This window comes from Sorex araneus, chromosome 2, assembly GCF_027595985.1.
Source record: "Sorex araneus isolate mSorAra2 chromosome 2, mSorAra2.pri, whole genome shotgun sequence".
Taxonomy (NCBI): Eukaryota; Metazoa; Chordata; class Mammalia; order Eulipotyphla; family Soricidae; genus Sorex; species Sorex araneus.
In genome coordinates, this window is record NC_073303.1 from 130886926 (window position 1) to 130907532 (window position 20607).

Genomic DNA, 20607 nt, shown 5'->3' on the forward strand with positions numbered 1-20607 from the left:
GGGGCAGCTGGCTGGCCTGCAGAGCAACAACCCCACCTGAAGCCCACCCCCCAGGAGGCGAAACAGGTGCCGCTCAGCACCTCCCCTTCACATTTTTACGGCCACCGCAGGCACAGAGAGACCAACACAGACGCAGTGGGCTAGGCCTGTGGACCGCGGGAGCTTTACTGCGTGGCCTCACACGGCTTCCTGGGCCCGGCGATACTCGTAGACGCTGCCCCGCTCCGCGAAGACTGAGGACTGTGGGGGCGCACCCGGCTCAGGCGCGGGGTCCTCGGGGTCTCCGTAGCCCCCGCCGCCTGGGGTGTGGAGACAGAACACATCCTACGGGGCAGACAAAGGGCAGCTTCAGGGGCTCGGAGCCGCAATAAATCCGTTGCCGTCCAGGAACGGGGCTCCCCGGTGGCAGTCCTTCCTTACCCCAGGATATACGGACACCGAGGTCTTCCCACCCAGATTCACTGTTCGGCCGTCCTTGCGGATCAGGAGGTTGAGGCCGCGGGCACCGGGCTCGCCCCCTGCGGGAAGAAGCGGGCGGCTGCGGCGCTGGGCGCAGGATGGGGGAGGCATAGGGGGGCGGGCGCGAGGAGGCCGGGGCGCGCTGGGGCGGCGGGTTTGCGCTCACCGTGCAGTCCGTAGGGCTGGAAGGCGCGGCGCTCAGTCAGCACGGACAGTACTGCCTCCTCGCGGAACAGCAGCTCGCGGACCACGCCGTCGCCGCCGCGAAAACGCCCGCGGCCGCCCGAGCCGGCTCGCAGTTCGAAGCGGCGCAGGATGACGGGGTACCTGCGGGGCTCGGGGCTCAGCACGGCCCTCCGGGGGACCCCGCCCGCGCCCTGGCGCCCGCCCTGCCGCTCACCGGCTCTCCAGGATCTCCGGGTCCGTGATGCGCGTATTGGTCATGTGACTGTGCACGCCGCTGCGCCCGTGCCAGCTGGGACCCGCGCCCGCGCCGCCCGCCACCGTCTCGTAGTAGCCCATGTGAGCATTGCCCAGTGTCACGTTGTTCATGCAGCCCTGCCCCGGGAAGAGGCGCTGGGCTCGGGGGACACACCCCGCGTGCCAACCCGCCTGCCCCGCGTGTACCCACCCTCCCCGCCGCACCTGGGAGGCAGCGCAGGCCCCAAAGGCGCCCAGGATGACATCAACCACGCGCTGCGACGTGAGCACGTTGCCCCCCACCACGGCAGCCTCGGGGGACGGGTCCAGGATGGAGCCGCTGGGAATCACCACGTGCACCGGCGCCAGGCAGCCCTGCAGGGCGCGGACAGCTCAAAGCGCTGAGCACTGTCTGGCCGGTTCCGGCGAGGTTCCTCCCGCTGCCCCAGCCCTGACTACCCGAGGCGCACCTGGTTGAGCGGGATGTCGCGGCCCACCAGACAGCGCAGGCAGTAGATGAGCGCCGACAGAGTGATGGCCCGCGGGGCGTTCAGGTTCCCGAACACCTCCGGTCCGGTGCCGCTGAAATCGAACACGGCGCTGCCCTGCCCACCGGGAGGAGGTGTGGTCAGCAGCCCAGCCCGGCCCGACGCCCGGCCCCGCGGAGCCCCACCCCTGAGCCGCACCTGGCTCAGGTCAATCTGCACTCGCAGGCAGATCGGGGAGCCGTCGTCCAGGTGGTCCTCCGAGGACACCTCGAGGGGCAGTCCCTGGGCCTGTCGGGCAGCCCCAAAAGCCCGCAGCATATCCCGGACGGCCAGCTCGGCGTTGGCCTGAGGGTCAGAGAGGGGCAGGCGTTGGGCAGGCGCCCCCTCCCCTTCCGGCCCACCCCTGCGGGACTCCGCCCTTTCCCTCCTGCCCCGCCCCCAAGGGGCCTGGCGCCACCTGGATGTGGCCCATGTAGGCCTGCACCACGTCCAGTCCATACTGTTCGATGAGCTCCTTCACCAGCTGGATGCCCTTCTGGTTGGCTGCCACCTGGGCGCGCAAATCTGACAAGTTGTCGTGCAGGTTCCGGGTCCCACTGCAGCCGGGAATCTTGCCTGGTGCCTGCAGGGCCTCTGTCACAGCTGCAGGGAGGGGACTCCCTGAGTGCCCCCCAACTCCCCTCAAGCTCCAGCACCTGCCTGGCTCACCACCTTTTCTGCATGTCCATGAGAGTTCTGTGTCCTCAGCACACTATCTGGACCCCCAGGATTCCCTAGCTGCTCAGTATTGGTCTCATTCTCACCAGCCCCACCCCTTGGCCTGTAGGCAGCCCACCGCACCCCTGGAGGAGGCCCTGGCACTCCTCCTCTCCGAAGGCACGGCTGCTGGAGGAAAGGGAAACCCCACAGGTCTCGCCAAAGCCCCCTGACGCCCTCCAGACAGTGGCTCAGACCCAGAAAGTTCTCTAGGAACCCCCAGACCTCCCACAGCCCCTGTTAACAGGTGAGCACCTGCCTGCCCACCCCTAAACCACTGTGGCCTGTCGGCCCAAGCAGAACTCAGTTCAGCCCACTGGCCCTGACAGTGACTCACAGCACTACACCCCACCTGTCCCTCATGCTCACCATCCTCCTGGAAGACGCCCCCCTGCACTAGTTTGAAGGACAGGAAGACGGCGCCCTCCTGCTCCAGAGATGTGGAGTGTGGGGGCATGGAGCCGGGCGTTATGCCCCCGATGTCCGCATGGTGCCCACGACTGGCCACGTAGAATACAGGCCTGCTCTGGCCCAGCCAGAACACCTGGAGGCGGGGCAGGGAGGTATAAGCATCAGAGGCATCGGTGGGCCTGCCCAGGGCACCACACTTTGCGGCCCTCACCGGCGTGATGACGGTCAGATCAGGCAGGTGGCTGCCCCCTGCGCTAGGATGGTTGCTCAGAAGCACGTCGCCGGGGTTCAGGTCAGTGCCTAGGTGCTGGATCTGAAACCCAGAGTCGGGAGCTGAGGTAAGAGCCCGGGTCCGCCACACAGGGAGCTCAGGGCAGAGACCAAGGGATGATGAAGTGGAGACAGAGGCAGGGGAAGGACAGCCAAACCTGGAACTGCACGGTCTCCTGCATGGCGCCCAGGTGCACAGGAATGTGGGGGGCATTGGACACCAGCCCCCCATCAGGTCCAAAAAGGGCACAGGAGAAGTCCAGGCGCTCCTTTATGTTGGTGGAGATGGCTGTGCGCTGCAGGATGCGGCCCATCTGTTCTGGGGGCGCAGAGGGACAAGAGGTGCCTGCTGATCTGGCCCTGCCCATAGATGAGGCCCCAACGCACCCAACGCAGCAAAGCCAACCCTTGTGCGATCCAGCCAGGATCCACCTGGAGCCACCCCACCCACCCACCCACCCACCCACAGGACACAGGAGATGCCCTTAAGGCTCTGGCCTCACCCTGTGCATGCCTGTGGTCAACTGCACCCAAACAGGCAATCACACCCTCCCCCCGCATGCTAAAGGCAGGCTCTGGACCACTGACCAGCGATGCTCATGAACCGGTGTGAGAAAATGGACAAATGGATGGGGTCCAGCTGGGTGCCCACTGTGCAGGAGAGTTCAGCCCCCACAGAGATACGGATATCCCCTGTGTCCGTCACCTCTGCCTGGCAGCTCGGCTCGACCAGAATGGTGCTGGGGAGGGGTGCAAAGGGGCTAGAAGTGCTGGCCAGAGCCAAGGGGGCCAACACAGAGGCTCGGCAAAGCCCCTCTCCCTCCAGCAGCCTTGAGCCAGAGAAGCCCCACTAGGCAGACCGCAGCCCCACCCCACCCTGGGGGCCTCCATGCCAGCCAGGCCTGGGCCCACCTGTTACTGTCGATGATGAGGCAGGGCCCCTGCAGCTTGTGCCCAAAGCCCAGCTCTCCCAACAGGTACACGGGGGTCTCCTGGTACCCCCCCTCAAAGTAGCACTGGGTCATCTGCGGAGGGCATGTGGATCAGCACCCTCTCTTGGTCTCCCTGTCCCGGTGTCCCATGGGCTCCACTGGGCAGGCCATGACAGGGCCACCAACCTTGTGAACCTGGGGAGGTCCAGTCTGCACTTTGGGGACATCTGTGAGGCAGAGGCCACTGTGGCCGGTGCCCCTCACCCGCACATCGTCCACCACAACAGGCCGCTCAGGAATGACGAAGCCAAACTCCCTCATGTACCTGCAGAACCATATGGGCGCCAGCCATCAGGGGTGGCAGTCATCTGCCCCCCCAGGCCCTGCCACCCCTGCTCACGCACCTCTCCACAAAGGCTGCCAAGAAGTCCCCGGCACGCAGCGAGCAAGCAGTGGCCGGGTGCTGGTGCGCTGAGACCATGAGGGCACAGTCTGTGCCCTGGTAGCGCATGTGCAGAAAGCTCTCAGTGCTAATCTGAGACCTGCAGGGGGCATCCACACAAGCTGAGGCCCCCAGCGAGCCCCATCCAGGCTGGGCCGCCCATGGGGGGGTATATGCAGTGAGCCCCCCGCCCAGCCTGCCTCCCTCGTACCTAAGGAAGCCCTGGGCCTGCAGCGCGTCCACACACTCCTTCCCCAGGCGGCTGAGCCTCTGGTCCAGCTGCACAAAGGTCTCAGGCACATAGGGCAGGGCACAGGGCTCCTGTGCCTCATGTACCACATTCGCTAGGGCCAGCCCCAGGGCAGACAGTAGCCCACTATGCCTGCAGGACAGGTGGGGATGAGGTGCAAACTCCACACCCAGACCTGCCCCGGCCGCACCCCATGCAGGCAGCAGCCCTACACACCTGTGAATGTGCACCGTGTCCATGCCCAGGGCCCGGGCGATGGCACAGGCGTGCTGCCCTCCAGCTCCCCCGAAGCAAGCCAGCACATGGTCTGAGGGGTCATGCCCCCGAGCCTGTGGAGCCAGAGGGATTCAGCAGAGGCCCCTACAAGCTCCCACACCGTGGAAGGTTTGAGTGGAGGGGGCAGGAGGGCAGGCCAGCATACCTGGGTGAGGGCCCTAATGGGACGGCACATGGCCTCGTTGGCCACACGCACAAAGCCCATGGCCACTTCCTCTAGGCTCAGTGGCGTGGCAGGACCCGGCCCTTGAGCCAGGAAGTTGTTGACCTCAGTGGCCACGACCTCCATGGCTTTTCTGGAGGCCTCAGGGGATAGTGGCTGGTCCTCGCCAGGTCCAAAAATGCAGGGGAATGAAGCTGGCAGGAGGCGGCCCAGGAGCAGGTTGGCATCCGTCACGGTGAGAGGTCCCCCTGGGAAGATCCGTTTCAGGGCAGACGTAGCAGGAAGGGGTGGCCAGGGATTTCAGGGAGCAGATGGCTCTTACCTTTGCGGTAGCAGGCAGGACCAGGGTGGGCGCCAGCCGACTCAGGCCCCACCACAAAGAGGCCTGACCTTGGGAGATGAGAACCGTAATTGGAGGGGGCTGGAAATGGGAAGAAGTGGGTATGGCTCCTGTCCAGGCGAAGGGGCACACTAACCTGAAGAAGAGGCGGGAGCCCCCACCGGCTGCCACCGTGTTTATGTCAAGCTGAGGGGCCTGGAGGGTGACCCCAGCTGTGCTGGCCTCAAAGACGTGTTCAAATTCACCGGCATAGCGGCTCACATCAGTAGAAGTACCTGCGGAAATGGAGTTATGAGGGCATCCCAGGCACCTGCACAGGCGCCTGGCCCCCCGGCCTCCCCTCGAGTCCTTACCTCCCATGTCAAAGCCGATTACAGGCTGTCCGCCCTCTGCCCGGTAGGTGGTGGCCGAGTAGCCCACCACGCCCCCAGCGGGGCCCGAGAGCACTGCCCGGGAGCCGCTGAAGGCATCCATGGGTGCCAGGCCACCGTCTGAGCGCATGAACAACACCTGCACGTTCTGGGGAACAGTGAGGGACAGGTGGGGGGAGGCAGAGGACTGGGCTGGGCGGTGCGGGTCTGTGGACCTGGGTGGCCAGTGTGAGAGGAGCTGGCCGCTGAGCCGGGAGCCTGGGGGCACTCACCTTGAGCTGGTCCTGAAAGCCTCGGCAAAAGCCCTGCACGTAGCGCTGGATGGTGGGCGTGAGGTAGGCGTCAGCGCAGGCCGTGTGGCCCCGCGGCACGATGCGCACCATGGGCATGGCCTCCGAGGACAGCGACACGTGCTGGAAGCCCAGTTCCCGGGCCAGCATGCCCACCTGCTGCTCATGATGGGCCCACCTGGACGACAAGCCAGGGAGGCTGCCACCGAGCCCAGACCACACGCCCTGCCGGTCCGGCCCCGCCCCCACCACCGAGGGAGGCCTGAGCCCTGCCCCCACGCACAGTGGGAGGTCTGAGCCCCGCCCCCTCTCTGGGTGGGAGGTGAGCCCCGCCCCCACTTGGCTGGCTGCCTCCAGCCCGCACATGCCCGCGGACATGCCAGTACCCCTGCAGCTCACACTCACGTGTAGGAGTGCATGAGCACAACCGCCAGGCTGCGGATGCCCCGCGCCAGAAGCCCCTCCAGCTGCCCGCGCAGGCGCTCCATGTCCACCGGCTGCTGCACCTCCAGCAGGTCCCCCGTGCGGCCTGCCCGGGGAGCGCGCACGAGCCGGTCAGCCGGTCAGCCGCTATCCGCAGTCCCCGCGGGCCCTCTGCCTGCACCCGCGAGTACCTTTGACCGGCGTCCCGGCGTCCGGCTCGCCCCGGTAAAGCACCACGCGTTCCTCCACCTCCAGCACCTCCTCGTACAGCATGTGGGGCATGGGCACGGCCTGGGCAGGAGAGGCGCTGAGCGGGTGGCCGGCCTGGCTAGGGCACGCAGCCAGGGGACAGGCCCCCCGGACAGGGCGGCAGGGTTCCCAGGGAGGCGCTGCGCCCTGTTCTGTAAAGCGGCAGCGAGAGAGCCCTGCCAGCCGGTGCGAGGGGGCAGCACATCCCTGAGCACACGGAGGCCAAGAGGGCGTACGCCAGGCTCACCAGGTCGAAAAGGTCCCCCCGGGCCTGGGTGCCCACGTGCAGCAGGTCGCGGAAGCCTCGTGTCACCAGCAACGCCACGCGATCCCCCTGCCGCTCCAGCAGCGCGTTGGTGGCCACCGTGGTGCCCATGCGGATGCTGGCGATGAGGCTGGTGTCCAGGGGATGGTCCCGGGGCAGCTGCACGCCCCCCTCCTGGGGAGCAGGTTCCGGGTCAGGCCTGCGCCGTGAGGCCCCTGACCCCGGCCCCCGCTAGGCCCACCTGCTCCAAGATACGACGTATGCCCTCGGTGGGCGCATCTGCGTAGTTGGCGGGGTCCTCGGACAGCAGCTTCAGGACGCGCACGTGCCCCCCGGGGCACTGGGCAAAGACGTCGGTGAAGGTGCCCCCGCGGTCGATGGCGAAGTGGAAGCGGCCTTCAGGGTTACCCATGGTGGCCAGGCCGGAGTCCCGCGGTGACTCCGCAGCCAGGGCTTCTGGACGGAGTGGACAGCGGAGATCACGGAGATGAGGGGACCGCGCAAGCCCGGCCAGGTCTGGGGTCCTTCGGCCCCTGGACGCGCGCCGGCCCAGGTGAGCAGCGCCCCAGCCCCCACCGCCCGCCCGACCTTGGGGGGGGGCCGACCCGCTGCGGGGGGCCGCGGGCGGGGCTGGCGGCCGACGGGGCGGGCCGCGGGTGCTGGGGCCTGGCGGGGGTGCGGGGCCACCGAGTGGGGACCCCGGCACACCTGCGTCGCTCCGTCCGGCGCTCCGGTAGCGGCGGCGGCGGCGGCGGCGGCGGCGGCGGCGGCCGGGCTAAGAGCTCCAGGCCTCTGGGCGGGGCCTGCAGGCGCGGCGGAAGCGGACCCGCCCCCACACGGCCTGTCCAGCGCGCCGGCCCGAGCCGGCCTGCCCTGGCCCCGGCGAATGGGCCCGCCTCAAGCCCTCGAGCCCAAGGGGCGGTCCGGGAGGGTCCCGCTGCGGCTGCGCACCTGCTGCCCGCAAGCACCCGCAGCCGCCGGGGGCCCGGCTTGAACCTGGACGTCGGGACCGTCTCAAACTCCCAAGCGCGCTGCAGAGCGGCACCCCGAGTGCGCCCAGGGTGGGACGGTGGGGCAGGGACCCCCGCCCCGCCTCTCCGCATAGCGGGCAGTGCCTGAGCTCTGCTTAAACCGATAGAGTCTGGCCGTTCCTGAAATTACCCCCGCTCCGTGATGGAATGACCCTGGGCCCTCCTGGGCACAAGTAGGTGGGAAAGGGGCCAGGATGGGCCGTTGACCTCGGCTCTCTCACCCAGTGCATCGCCCAGACCCTGCACCCCGCAACCCTGTCCACCCTTCCTGCCAGCCTCTGGCTCCGGCCCATCTGTTTGAGCCAAGTCCCTTTATCCAGAGCGTCCCCTCCGGGTCCCTGGGCAGCACAAGGTGTCCTTGGGCACCTCACTAGCTATCCCACTGTCCCCATCCTAGTCCTCAGACCCCACTACTTCCCAACCTGACTCCACCCCACCAGCCTACGTCCCTGCCGCTAGCCTTTGCACAGCTCACAGCTACGCTGGCCTCTAGCTCTTCACTGCACCATCAAACAGCACTTCCCACCCACCCCCAGGAGGGCTGAAATCCCTCAAAGGTGGGAGAGAGCTTGGTAGCTGACGGGCAGGTTTTGCATTCAGCCAACCTGAATTCTACTCATAGCACCTTACAGAGCAGCCCTGACTGCCAATTGTAGTCCTAAACTAAACACTAAAATCAAAATTAGAGCAAAACAGCACCACAGTGATAGAACAGCAGGTAGAGCATTTGTCTTGCACATGGCCAACCGGAGTTCCATCCCTGGCATCCCATAGAGTCCCTAAACCCACCAGGAGTGATTCTAAAGAGCAGAACCAGGAGTAAACCCTGAGCTAGGTGTGACCCCAATTTTTTTTAATGCACTGTAGCACTGTCGTCCTGTTGTTCATCAATTTGCTGGAGTGGGCACCAGTAACATCTCCACTGTGAGACTTGTTGTTACTGTTTTTGGCATATCGAATACACCACGGGGAGCTTGCCAGGCTCTGCCACACGGGCAGGATACTCTCAGTAGCTTGCTGGGCTCTATGAGAGGGACAGAGGAATCAACCCGGGTCGACGCGTGCAAGGCAAACATCCTACCCATTGTGCTACCGCTCCAGCCCAATTTTAAAATTAAAAAAATTTTAAATTAAAAAATATTAAAGCAAAAGCCGTAAAGCACTGGTTGTCTCCCTTAACTTGCCTTAGGAATGGTGCGTGTCCGAGAGGCCCCCTCTGCTGGAACTGCACACCCACTCCTGCTGCCTTGTAACAACACTCAGCCTGAGAGATGTGCCCAGCTTTGCCCTGACGTCACTTCCTCTCCCGCTGGCACTTCTGCCCCCTCGCCTCTTGGGACCACCTACCTGCCAGGGCATGGGTGGAGGGTGGGCACAGGCATTGAGCTGGCTGCTGGTCATTGGCTTGGAATCCACCAAACAAATGAGGCCTCAGCTCCACTCACCTCTTTCTGCATTCTTGGACTTGATGGTTCTGTGCTGGAGCAGCAGAGCACTGGGGGCCCCCTCAGCCAGGAGTGGGTGAGGGGAGAAGCCAAAGCTGGCAGCCCGACTCCTGAGTACCAGCTTTAGCTCCTGGTTCTCCTGGATGAGCTGCACCAGGCGCCTCAGCTCCTCATTCTCCTCGGCCAGCCGCTGGATCTCTTGCCGCAGACTTTCATAGCAGCTGAGGAGGGACATGCCCGGCCACGGGGGAGGGGGTGGGGGGCGCGGGGGGTGCAGCTGCCAACGGCATGGACAGTTACCCCACCATTGTGAGGTCAGCAGCTGTCCATTACATTCCAGCCTCCAGAGCCTGGACCCAGCGCTTCCAGCAGTTCTGTCCTCTGGCCTGTGGCCCACTGGAGCACCCACAGTTGCCCCGGGTCCTGGAGCCCTCCCAAACCCCTTCTGGAGCATGCAACTTCCAACGGGGAAGAGGAGGTCACCCAGCAGCTATGTGCCTGGGCATCTGAAGGGCCAAGAAGGAAATGTGCGAGGTCCCAAGGAAGACCTACTGCTGCCCAGCTGTGGGGACCAGACGATGGGGACCAGCTGGACAGGACCGAGCCATAGCTCCGGAGGGCATCATGGAGAATTGTAGGGAGCCATCTTACAGAGCTTGACTCTTATTGTCTAGTCAAGCGGAGGCTGCTTGGGATTCCTGTGATCTTATCATTTCACCATTCGTCTCACTAGCCAACGGCCATGCCTGATCACATTCTACTACTGTTCCTATGGGGGTCCAAGCATGCATACTAAACCACCCCCCTCCCAGCAGAGGTATAAGTATTGTAACTGCTGGGAATAAACTCTCTCTCTCTCTCTCTCCTCCTCCTTCTGGCTTTGCGTCTGTTCATTTGGCTGCGTCCCCTCCTTAGCCCCATGAAGGGTCCTCCCTGCGGGACAGGATGGGACCCCATAGAGAATTGAGATGGTGCCTGTGATACTGGCTTAGCACAAAGTGGCCTTGTCACTGGGAGATTGGTGCCCTGCTAGAAGTACCACATTCGGAGTCACAGCCTGGCTAGAAAGGGGCAGGTGGCAGGGGCCTGAGAGGAGGGGTACCATGGGCCAAGCTGGGCTCTGGCATTAGGAACGGAGCAGACATTTGCTGTGAGGCCACGTCCTCTGCTCCAACTGCTCCTGGCTCCTGTTTTCTCACTCTGTCCATCTCCACAGCTGGCTGAGGGTGGATGCAGGCAGCAGATTCTTCTGGCCACAACATTTGGGGGACTGGGCCCCTCTGCACTACATTCCAGGGCCATCACCCCAGTTCTTAGACTTCTGGCCCCAAAGGTGACAGGCCGGACCCTCAGTGTCCGGGGCCCTGGGAGCCATGGCCAGGCTCCAGTACTCCCTGTGCTGGTGTGGGCCCAGCACATCAGGTATGCCCAGCAACTGGCACAGAGACCTGAGACCGCTGACCTACCAACAGGTGCACAGACAAGTCTCTTCCTGTTGGGAGAGGTGTGAAGTGTGACCCCAGGCAAGGGACAGCCCTGGGGTGAGGGAACGTGGGCAGCCTTGAGGAACAAACAGATCAGAGTCAAAACACTGGAATGGAGGAAACCTCAACTGACCCTGGAGGAGCTTGAGATCCCAGGGAAGATAGCACTTGCGGGAGGCCTGAGGGCTGTGCTCATCCCTCTGTTCTCAGTCAGCTCTGACAGTGGTTGACACGGGCACTGTGCCTCCTCATGCAGTTGGCGCCTGGCCTGCTGTGCTCTGCAGCCTCTCTAGAGGCTTAGAAGCTGATGAGAAGGGCTGTGCAAGGCTGCCAGAGAGGAAGCAGGTAGCCACAAGATGGAAAGACTCTTCCTTTGGGGGTGTGGGTGGCTGGGGGCAGACCCATTGACTTGGGAACTCAGGCACCACCTTTGTGGCCTTGGGGTGTCAGTCTGCATCCCAGGAGAGAAGGCTCCAAGAACTGATGCAGTGTGGTCCAGTGACCAGTAACTGGAAGTGGGACTGGCCATCTGTAATTCAGAGTCCCTTTACAGGAGCAGATGGGGATAGCAGCTGGCACATCCGATCACCTCTGAGTATCCATGGCTCAGCACCACATATGGTTCCTGGGCACTGCCAAGAGTGATTCCTGAGCACTGCTGGTTTATCCCCAAAACTGAAGATAAGAAAAGAAAAGGGAAAAAGAGAGAAAGGAAATGCTGGAGAGTAACAGCAGCATGTCAAGGTCTGAACAAAGTGTGTGAAAGCTGAACTGCTCTTGGGGAAAGACTTGCCTTCCAGGTTTACCCCTCCCCACAGTCCCTACCCTGGGGTTCCATCCATCTTGGGGAGTGGGAAGGAGGCAGGCTCAATCATTGCACTGAGGCATCCTGCTGGGGCCTCCCGCTTAATCTAAGTCTCTAGAACATTCCCTAGAATGCAACAAACACCACCATTTATTGCCATCAACCAAGTACAGATTCCTCCCTTTTATTTCTCAAGGAGTTCCTGATCTCCAGTTCTGGCCTCCAGTTCTTCTGAATGTTCGTCCCAACTTTAACTTTGTAGGCATTATGGAGGAAATATCCCATTGTGTACATGTGGCTGGGCTGGAGCAATAGTACAGCGGATAGGGTGTTTGTCTTGCATGCAGCCGACCCAAGTTCAATTCCTCCACCCCTCTCGGAGAGCCTGGCAAGCTACCAAGAGTATCTTATTTGCATGGCAGAGACTGGCAAGCTATCCATGGCGTTTTCGATATGCCAAAAACAGTAACAACAAGTCTCACAATGGAGACATTACTGGTGCCCACTCGAGCAAATCGATGAACAATGGGACAACAGTGACAGTACATGTGGCTAATAAGAGTTTAATAGCTAGTAGAGTATAATAGTTTTCTTCTGGGCCCAAACTAAAAGACCTTGAACTTTATCTTGGTTGCCATGTGAATATATTCTGCTTCAAAGGCTTTGTGAGTGCTGGTTTTCTTCCAGTTGAGCTGCGTTAAAATCTTGAAAGACATCCTTCAAGTATAACCCCCTAAACTCGCTCTGCCAGTAGAGTGGACCCTGTTAGGTCCACTCCCACAAGGATCAAGTTAACTAGCCAAACAAATTCATTGAGTTCCCCAGCATCCTCATTTGCATGGACTTTGGAAGGTACTTTTGAAGTGCAAAACAGAAGTGTTTCTAGAGGCATAGTACAAGGGTTAAAGCACTATTGGAGTGACCCCAGAGCACAGAGCCAGGAGTAGCTCCTGAGCATCGCTGGATTTGGCCCAAACAAAAACCGGTGTGCATGAGTATGGAGAGACATATTTACATGTTCAAGGCATATGCAGGGGGACGAAAGGCCATGTCAAGATGAAAAAGGAAGTAACTGCTCTGAAAGAGTATGACCTGGATCTGGAGAGAGAATCCAGCGCTTGAGGCACTTGCCTCACATGCACCATGGATTTCACCAGCAGCATCACCTGAACACCGCCAGGAGTGGCGCCCAAACAGACGAAAGGGCGACTCAGGTAGAACACCGAGTTGCGTGTCTTTTCAGTGGATAAACGAGAGCAGAAAATGAGTCGCGGCACGGGGGACACTACGTTCAGGACCGCGGAGGCGGCCGGGGAGGCAGCCCCAAGGCTCCGTGCGGGCGCAGGCCGAAGGCCGGATGTCCTGGGGCCGCCCCTGGACATGGCCGAGACGGAGACCTCCGGGATCCGCTTTCCGTGGGTCTGCACCCCGCAGCCGCAAAGCCCACGGGAACGGAGACGAGCAACCGGAATCCGAAATGGGGAACTTCCCGCCCGGACCGGAAGTGTGGCACCCGCAAGCTTCATGTTCGGCCAGCGGAAATGGGGACAGGTGCCCGGGAACTGTCGTGCCCGGAACTATAGTAGCCCAGGAACTGTGGTGCACCGGGAACTGTAGTGGCCCGGGAACTGTAGTAGTCCGGGAACTGTAGTAGCCCGGGAACTGCAGTAGCCGGGAACTGTAGCAGCCGGGAATTGTAGTGCCTGGAACTGTAGCAGCCCGGAACCGTAGCAGAGGGCACTGCAGCCCCCGGAAGCGGCGCGCACGGATGCCAAGCAGCATGGCGGGGCTGGAGCTCCTATCGGACCAAGGCTACCGGGTGGACGGGCGGCGCGCCGGGGAGCTGCGCAAGATTCAGGCGCGGATGGGCGTCTTCGCGCAGGCCGACGGCTCGGCCTACATCGAGCAGGGCAACACCAAGGCGCTGGCGGTGGTGTACGGCCCCCACGAGGCGAGTGGCCGCGCGCTCGCGCCCCCATCCCTCCGGGGTCGGCCCCACGGTACTGCCCTGCCCTTCTACAACCATAACCACGTTCATTTCTCATTCCCGCCGCGACCAAGTCCAGGATAAAAGGGACTTTCAATAAAACTGAAAGAGCTGCTGGTGCTGGGGGCACAGGTCCTGATCTTCTCTGGACGGGAATGGGATCAGGCCCGCGGAGTGTATGCAAGCGCCGAAGCACGGCATCCTCAGCAAGAGGCTGCAGGGGGACTCTCCGCTTAAGAAAAGGGACCCATAAGTTAGACCTCTGTGGGCCAGGGGCCAGATTTGGTATTTTGTAAGAAGTAGATCATCGGGCTTGGTTCTTGTGAACATGTCGTGATGGACGGCAGAGGCTATTTGTAGGCTGACGGGGGGACATGGCAAGGAGTCATGTGAGCCAGATGGGTTAATGAGTCCAGAAACCTACAGGTTGGAGAGGGTGGGTGGGGTATGAGGGTATGAGCCAGGGGGAACCGGGAAGTATGGCTGTCCTGATGTGTCCTTCCTCCACCAGATCCGAGGCTCTCGTTCTCGAGCCCTGCCTGATAGGGCCCTGGTGAACTGTCAGTACAGTTCTGCTACCTTCAGCACAGGAGAGCGTAAGCGGCGACCTCATGGGGACCGAAAGTCCTGTGAGATGGGTCTGCAGTTGCGTCAGACCTTCGAGGCAGCCATTCTTACCCAGCTGCATCCACGTTCCCAGATTGATATCTATGTGCAGGTGAGCAGGCTGAATTGTCTGTCTTCCACCAGAATGGGGGGAATCAGGAGGGCTGCGGGGAGGAGGGCGGGGAGAGCTGCCTTGGGTACTGATGCCACTTGGGTCCTTGCAGGTTCTCCAGGCAGATGGTGGGACCTATGCAGCATGCGTGAATGCAGCCACACTGGCTGTACTGGACGCTGGGATACCTATGCGGGACTTTGTGTGTGCCTGCTCTGCCGGCTTTGTGGATGGCACAGCCTTGGCAGATCTCAGCCACGTGGAAGAAGCAGCCGGCGGTCCCCAGCTTGCTCTGGCGTTGTTGCCAGCCTCAGGCCAGATTGCACTGCTTGAGATGGACGCTAGGTTGCATGAGGACCACCTGGAGCAGGTGCTAGAGGCTGCTGCTCGGGCTGCCCGGGATGTGCATGCCTTGCTGGACCAGGTGGTTCGGCAGCATGTACGTGAAGCCTCTCTCTTGCTGGGGGACTAAGTTCACTCAAGGCCACAATAAAGCCACCCACAAAGCCCCTCGCACATGAACTACATTGTTACTGCAATATCAGGATTCCAGTTGCAGGAGGGGAAGGGAAGCATAACCCCAGGGAAAGCGCTTGTGTCAGGAAGAGGTCCCACAGGAGCTGGGGGTGGGGCTCTGTAGCCCAGAAGCTGCCTTGCACAGATGGCGCCCTGGCTTCCATCCCTGGCACCCAAAGAAAAGTGTTCCAGACAGCTGAGTGTGATTTGGGCCTGGCAGGGTGAGCTTTCGGGTCTGTTCCTCAGAGCCAAGGTGCTGGGCACTCAGACTGCTATGGTCAGTCAGCAGCATGGGCTGCCCTACAGCCTCTGGATTGTGGTCGAAGTGAAACGGCCTATTTCCCCTGCTTGGAGTGGGGAAGTCCGCCTACACAGTACAGCTCACCCGCAGCCTTTATGCACCACCCTTGCATAGGGCACTCCCCTCTCCAGAAACTTCCTCACACGGAGCCCTTGCCACTCTGCTATCCACCAGCTCTTGCAGGCTGCCCCCCCCAACAGCCCAGGTCCCAGGCCGGGTTAGGAACGCTCGGCACCTGACGCTGCACTGGTCCCAATTTCACTAAAGTCGTCGTCGTCATGGGGGGAGCGTGGCGCGCTGACTTGAATTCTCTGACCTCTAGGCAGCCAAGGCGCGGCTCGCTTGCGGCTGGCACTAGGGGCGGGGCGGCGGGGACCGGAAGCGCGCGCGCTGGGGGCCGGAAGCGCGCGTCGGGGGCCGGGAGCCAGGCCAGAGGCGCGCGGCCAGAGCGGCGCGAGCTGCGTTCCCGAGCCGGCCGGCCATGGGCCTCCTGTCGGACCCGGTGCGCCGGCGCGCGCTCGTCCGCTTGGTGCTGCGCCTCAACGCGCCACTCTGGTGAGCCGGGCTCGGGTGGGGGCGGCGCGGCCCGGCGGGCCCCGCTCGGCCCGGCCTCCGCCCTCACGCCGCAACCTCTCCCCGTAGCGTGCTGAGCTACGTGGCGGGTATCGCTTGGTTCCTGGCGCTGGCCTTCCCGCCGCTGACCCAGCGCACGTATATGTCGGAGAATGCCATGGGCTCCACCATGGTGGAGGAGCAGTTTGCGGGCGGTGACCGCGCCCGCGGCTGGGCCCGGGACTTCGCCGCGCAGCGAAGGAAGTCGGGGTGAGCAGCGGGGCGGGGGGGCGGGGCCGGAGGACAACGGCGGGGTGGGTGGGACAGCGGCGGGGACCGGGCGCTCTCTCTGCAGGGCGCTGCCCGTGGCCTGGCTGGAGCGCACCATGCGGTCGGTGGGCCTGGAGGTCTACTCGCAGAGTTTCGCCCGGAAACTGCCTTTCCCAGATGAGACCCACGAGCGCTATGTATTAGACTGGGACCCCGAGGCGGGAGGGGGGGCGGGGGGCGGGCGGGGGATTCTCAGGGCAGGGCCCTGACCAGCTCCTCCCACCCTCGCAGATGGTGACTGGCACCAACGTGTATGGCATCCTGCGGGCACCGCGTGCGGCCAGCACCGAATCTCTGGTGCTCACCGTCCCCTGTGGCCCGGACTCTACCAACAGCCAGGCGGTGGGGCTGTTGCTGGGGCTCGCGGCCCACTTCCGCGGTGAGACTTGGGCTGTTGCTGGCCAGGGAGTGGCTGGCTGTTGGAGCTGGCCGCTGATGCTGCTTCTGACCTCCAGGGCAGATTTACTGGGCCAAAGACATCATCTTCCTGGTGACAGAGCACGACCTGCTGGGCACTGAGGCTTGGCTAGAAGCCTACCATGATGTCAACGTCACGGGTGGGTTCCTCTGCGGCCCCAGGGCAGCGTCTCTGGGAGCTGTGCGCCCTGTGACACTCATGCCCCTGCCCCTACAGGCATGCAGTCGGCTCCTCTGCAGGGCCGGGCTGGAGCCATCCAGGCGGCTGTGGCCCTGGAGCTGAGCAGTGATGTGGTCACCAGCCTCGACGTGGCCGTGGAGGGGCTCAACGGGCAGCTGCCCAACCTTGACCTGCTCAACCTCTTCCAGACCTTCTGCCAGAAAGGGGGGTTGCTGTGTACACTGCAGGGCAAGGTGGGCCTCTGGCTGGCGGGGCCCAGGACATGCCCCATGGGCATCACTGACCTGTGATGTTCCCCCAACCCTCAGCTGCAGCCCCAGGACTGGACATCAGTGGATGGGCCCTTGCAGGGTCTGCAAACGCTGCTGCTCATGGTCTTGCAGCAGGCCTCCGGCCGCCCGCACGGCCCCCACGGCCTCTTTCTGCGCTACCGTGTCGAGGCCATCACCCTCCGCGGCATAAACAGCTTCCGCCAGTATAAGTATGACCTGGTGGCTGTGGGAAAGTAAGTGCCTCCCGCTGGATGCCTCCCCTGCTTGCAGGGTGTGGGGAGAGAGGTGGAGGCCCGGCTGGCCCTGACCCCTGTCTTGTCGGCAGGGCTTTAGAGGGCATGTTCCGCAAGCTCAACCACCTCCTGGAGCGCCTGCACCAGTCCTTCTTCTTCTATCTGCTCCCCGCCCTCTCCCGCTTCGTCTCCATCGGCCTCTACATGCCTGCCGCTGGCTTCCTGCTCCTGGTTCTCGGTCTCAAGATATCCTCCCTCCTCTCCCTGTGGCCACTTCAGGTCCCCTCCACCCCACCTGGGAGAACCCCGGGTGGGGATTGGGGTGGGCCCTAGCTCCCCACCGCAGCTCTCGTCGGGGTCCTTGACCAGGCCACGCTCTGGAACTGTGGATGCATCTACATGAGGCTGGAGGGGGCTCTGAAGAGGCCAGTGGCACCCCTGGGCCCAGCCCTCCCCTGCCCCCGGCGCAGGTGATGGGCTCCTCTGCTGTTGGGGTGGGCCCCAGGGCCCCAAAGGTGGAGGCAAGACTCCAAGTGCCCATGTGCCCTGCAGGGAGTGGGGCTGGCCTCGCTCGTGGCGCCCGTGCTGATCTCTCAGGCCATGGGGCTGGCACTCTACATTCTGCCGGTGCTGGGCCAACATGTGGCCACGCAGCATTTCCCCGTGGCTGAGGCCGAGGCTGTGGTGCTGACGCTGCTGGCCATCTATGTGGCTGGCTTGGCCCTTCCACATAACACCCACTGGTGAGGAGCTGGGCTGGGTGGGTCTCAGCAGGGGGACCTGACTTGGGTGGCTGCTTCTGAGCATCTCATTTCTCAGGGTGGTGAGTGCACAGGCCCCAGACAGGGGATGGATGGCCCTGAAGCTGGTGGCCCTCATCTACTTGGCACTGCAGCTGGCCTGTGTCACCCTCACCAACTTCTCACTTGGTTTCCTGTTGGCTGCCACCATGGTGCCCACTGCTGCCCTTGCTGAGCCCCGTGGGCCCCGGTATGTGCTGGTTGCAACCCTCCCCCATGCCCCCCCCCCGATGTGCCTGAGCAGGGCTCAATGCACCTTGCTGCCTCTGAGTCCGCTCTCACCCCAGGCCGCTCTATGCCGTCCTGCTGGTGCTGACGAGCCCGGCGGCCACGCTCCTGGGCAGCCTGTTCCTGTGGCGGGAGCTGCAGGAGGCTCCACTTGCGCTGGCTGAGGGCTGGCAGCTCTTCCTGGCGGCACTGGCGCAGGGCGTGCTAGAACACCACGTCTACGGCTCTCTGCTCTTCCCACTGCTGGCGCTGGGCATCTACCCCTGCTGGCTGCTCTTCTGGAACGTTCTCTTCTGGAAGTGATCCCGGGGGCCCCTCGGTGTCCTCAGAATAAACAGGTCTTTGGTTTCTCCTCTTTTGGGGCTGCTGGCCTGTGCTCTGTGTTGCTAGTCGGGCAGACTGCCTACTCCACAGGGACACTGCAGGAGAGGGGTCAGTCTGGAGGGACCCCTGTCCAGCTGGGATCTGGAGAGCCAAGTACACGGTCTGGGCTGTGCACGGGGCAGGGGGTCTGGGTAGCAGGGGCACAGACTGGGGCCACAGCCTGGAATGGGCGTGTGTGGGACCATCCCAGAGGAGAGATAGAAACTGGGGCGGGGAACCAGCCTCCACCCTGGAGGGCGTCTTCAGTGCCTCAGCCTGGAAGGGTTTCCTCTTCACAGGGGTTCCAAGGTGCCCCCCGGCAGCACCCCCTAGGCCATGGCAGGCTTCAGTGGGACCTCGGAGACTAGCCAGCCAGACCAGTGGTGACCATGCCCGGGGATGCTTAGGGCTCACTCCTGCAGTGCTCTGGCACCTTGGTCACACTGGAACAGTGACCCTTAAACCGTACCAGGGTGTCTTGAGGAGGCACCTTGTCTCTGTGCCCTGTAACCAGGGGGCCGTGCCAACACCCAGGGGCTGCCAACCCTAGGGATCAACTGCTGTCATCCCCAGAACATGTACCCTAGGAACTTTTCTTTCCTGGAAGCCACCATTGGCCCCACTGAGGGGCTTCTTCATCCTGGGGGCCCGAGCTGTGACCAGACAGTCACTGCTATCTTCAGGCCACGAGCTGGAGACACTTCCTGGAACTGGCTTCTTTGGCCCCTGCTGGGCCCTCCTCTAGGCCCTCGTAGATACAGAGACAGCACTTCTGTTCTGGAGGCCCAGTACCTTGTGAGCATGGGAGCATGGGCTGAGCCTGACTTGCTGGCCTGCAAGCTAAGGCTGAGGAGCTTGGGGCAGGCACTGCTGTTGTTTCTGCTGTGGGCCCTCTACACATTGTTTTGGGTTTTAGGCCCCACCTTGCAGTGCTCAGGAGTGACTGCTGGCAGCGCTCCAGGACTCAAACCCAGGTGTCAGTGGGTGGCAAGACCAGCATCTTAGCCCTGTGCTGTCTCTGACCCTCCCGTGCATCTTAAAAGAAACACAAAAATACTGGGCTCAGCTACTGGAGAGACAGTACAGCAGGTAAGGTGCTTGCTTTGCACATGGCCATACTGATTTTGATCTCTGGAATCCCATACAACTCCCCAAGCATCACCAGGATTAACTCCTCCATGCAAAGCCAGGAGTAAACCCTGAGCATCGCCAAGTGTAGACCAAAAAAACATCCCCCTGCCCCCCTCCACCATTTCCCTGTCCCCCAAATCTTTGCTTGAGCCCCTATGTGACTCCCCAGTAAAGACTCTCAGGTGTGGCCTGGGACTTAAGGAAAGCAGGAGTTGTGGTGTTAGCCCCACACACATGACAGGAACCTGCCCCCTGTTGAAGCGTCATCCATAGGCATGGAGAGTGGTCACACCTGTGGGAACAAGTAAGGGCCATTGGCCGGCCCCAGCCAGGTCTCCCTAATGCCTGTGCCTGAGTGATGGGGCAGCAGCAGGTGTAGGAGAAAGTACCCCCTGCCCTGTGACAAGGTGGTGCAGGGTGGGAGGAGCCAGAGGCCTTGCTCATTGGAAGACAGAACCAAAGGTTTGCTTCAGCTTGTGAGGTGGGGTGAGGGCTGAGAATCAAAGCCGCAGCCTCCACATTGCCCTCAGATACCCACTGTACTCCCCAGGCCTGACCCTGCACAGATGCAGACCTGCCCATGGTCTTCAGTGCTCATCTCAGATCTGCTCAGTGCCTGATCTTCCCCCAGGCTTCAGCATAGGGCAATCCTGTGAACTGCCCCAGGCTGCCGCAGCTTGTCCCCGTGCACTTTTCATGATGCACCACCTGTGAAGCTACCAGCTATTCCCCATGTGCTAATGCAAAACTAGAATTGTTTACTTTTTTTGTTTTGGGCCACAACCAGTGGTGCTCCAGGCTTACTCCTGGCTCTGCATTCAGGGATCATTCCTGGTGGGCTTGGAATCCACCTTTGGAACCCCCAGGGATAAAACCAAATGGCACAACCCACACTGCTACCACAAGGACCAAATACAAGATGATCTCACCATGTATGAAAGGGTCATAGGAAACTGTTTAGCATCTACCTAAGGGGGCAGGCTGGGGTGGTGGTGGGAAGGTACAATG

General features: G+C 62.4%; 3 protein-coding genes across 5 annotated transcripts; 2 read left to right on the forward strand and 1 right to left on the reverse strand.

Moving 5' to 3' along the window:
- Positions 1 to 133: 133 nt before the first annotated feature.
- On the reverse strand, positions 134 to 7701 carry OPLAH (5-oxoprolinase, ATP-hydrolysing). Of its 2 annotated transcripts, XM_055127917.1 has the most exons (27): positions 7514 to 7697; positions 7047 to 7261; positions 6788 to 6979; positions 6483 to 6582; positions 6274 to 6397; positions 5851 to 6046; positions 5561 to 5726; positions 5344 to 5482; positions 5190 to 5257; positions 4850 to 5115; positions 4645 to 4757; positions 4390 to 4560; positions 4141 to 4278; positions 3923 to 4061; positions 3717 to 3829; positions 3393 to 3544; positions 2963 to 3123; positions 2746 to 2847; positions 2493 to 2667; positions 1825 to 2009; positions 1566 to 1712; positions 1350 to 1484; positions 1105 to 1254; positions 860 to 1017; positions 626 to 786; positions 421 to 518; positions 134 to 324 (listed from the first exon to the last, which is right to left on the reverse strand). In XM_055127917.1, exons 2-27 carry the CDS (start codon positions 7215 to 7217, stop codon positions 178 to 180), a joined length of 3867 nt encoding a protein of 1288 aa, XP_054983892.1. In that variant the 5' UTR covers positions 7218 to 7261; positions 7514 to 7697; the 3' UTR covers positions 134 to 177. The 2 variants fall into 2 exon arrangements, with proteins under 2 accessions (XP_054983892.1, XP_054983894.1); XM_055127919.1 differs by lacking the exon at positions 1566 to 1712 and having other exon boundaries at positions 7514 to 7701.
- Positions 7702 to 13284: 5583 nt separating this feature from the next.
- Positions 13285 to 15335, forward strand: EXOSC4 (exosome component 4). The gene is made up of 3 exons (XM_004618648.2): positions 13285 to 13521; positions 14069 to 14275; positions 14388 to 15335. The coding sequence occupies exons 1-3, from the start codon at positions 13339 to 13341 to the stop codon at positions 14745 to 14747; spliced, it is 750 nt and encodes a 249-aa protein (XP_004618705.2). The 5' UTR covers positions 13285 to 13338; the 3' UTR covers positions 14748 to 15335.
- A 139-nt stretch (positions 15336 to 15474) lies between these two features.
- On the forward strand, positions 15475 to 18460 carry GPAA1 (glycosylphosphatidylinositol anchor attachment 1). 2 transcript variants are annotated; one of them, XM_004618649.2, is made up of 12 exons: positions 15475 to 15647; positions 15735 to 15914; positions 16000 to 16111; positions 16206 to 16353; positions 16430 to 16531; positions 16609 to 16805; positions 16881 to 17077; positions 17170 to 17323; positions 17452 to 17547; positions 17630 to 17820; positions 17897 to 18067; positions 18165 to 18460. In XM_004618649.2, the coding sequence occupies exons 1-12, from the start codon at positions 15574 to 15576 to the stop codon at positions 18406 to 18408; spliced, it is 1866 nt and encodes a 621-aa protein (XP_004618706.1). In that variant the 5' UTR covers positions 15475 to 15573; the 3' UTR covers positions 18409 to 18460. The 2 variants fall into 2 exon arrangements, with proteins under 2 accessions (XP_004618706.1, XP_054981554.1); XM_055125579.1 differs by lacking the exons at positions 15475 to 15647; positions 16000 to 16111 and having other exon boundaries at positions 15786 to 15914.
- The last annotated feature ends 2147 nt before the right edge of the window (positions 18461 to 20607 follow it).

Bases quoted from the DNA above. Each gene is read 5' to 3' on its own strand.
- GPAA1 (XM_004618649.2), top strand. From the start codon at position 15,574: ATGGGCCTCCTGTCGGACCCGGTGCGCCGGCGCGCGCTCGTCCGCTTG. The intron at 16,532-16,608 runs GTGGGTTCCTCT...CTGCCCCTACAG, and splicing joins CCATGATGTCAACGTCACGG to GCATGCAGTCGGCTCCTCTG. The intron at 16,806-16,880 runs GTGGGCCTCTGG...CCCAACCCTCAG, and splicing joins TGTGTACACTGCAGGGCAAG to CTGCAGCCCCAGGACTGGAC.
- OPLAH (XM_055127917.1), bottom strand. From the start codon at position 7,217: ATGGGTAACCCTGAAGGCCGCTTCCACTTCGCCATCGACCGCGGGGGC. The intron at 4,758-4,849 runs GTATGCTGGCCT...CTGGCTCCACAG, and splicing joins CCATTAGGGCCCTCACCCAG to GCTCGGGGGCATGACCCCTC. The intron at 3,830-3,922 runs GTTGGTGGCCCT...TGCCCTCCGCAG, and splicing joins GACCTCCCCAGGTTCACAAG to ATGACCCAGTGCTACTTTGA.
- EXOSC4 (XM_004618648.2), top strand. From the start codon at position 13,339: ATGCCAAGCAGCATGGCGGGGCTGGAGCTCCTATCGGACCAAGGCTAC. The intron at 13,522-14,068 runs GCGAGTGGCCGC...TTCCTCCACCAG, and splicing joins TGGTGTACGGCCCCCACGAG to ATCCGAGGCTCTCGTTCTCG. The intron at 14,276-14,387 runs GTGAGCAGGCTG...GGGTCCTTGCAG, and splicing joins AGATTGATATCTATGTGCAG to GTTCTCCAGGCAGATGGTGG.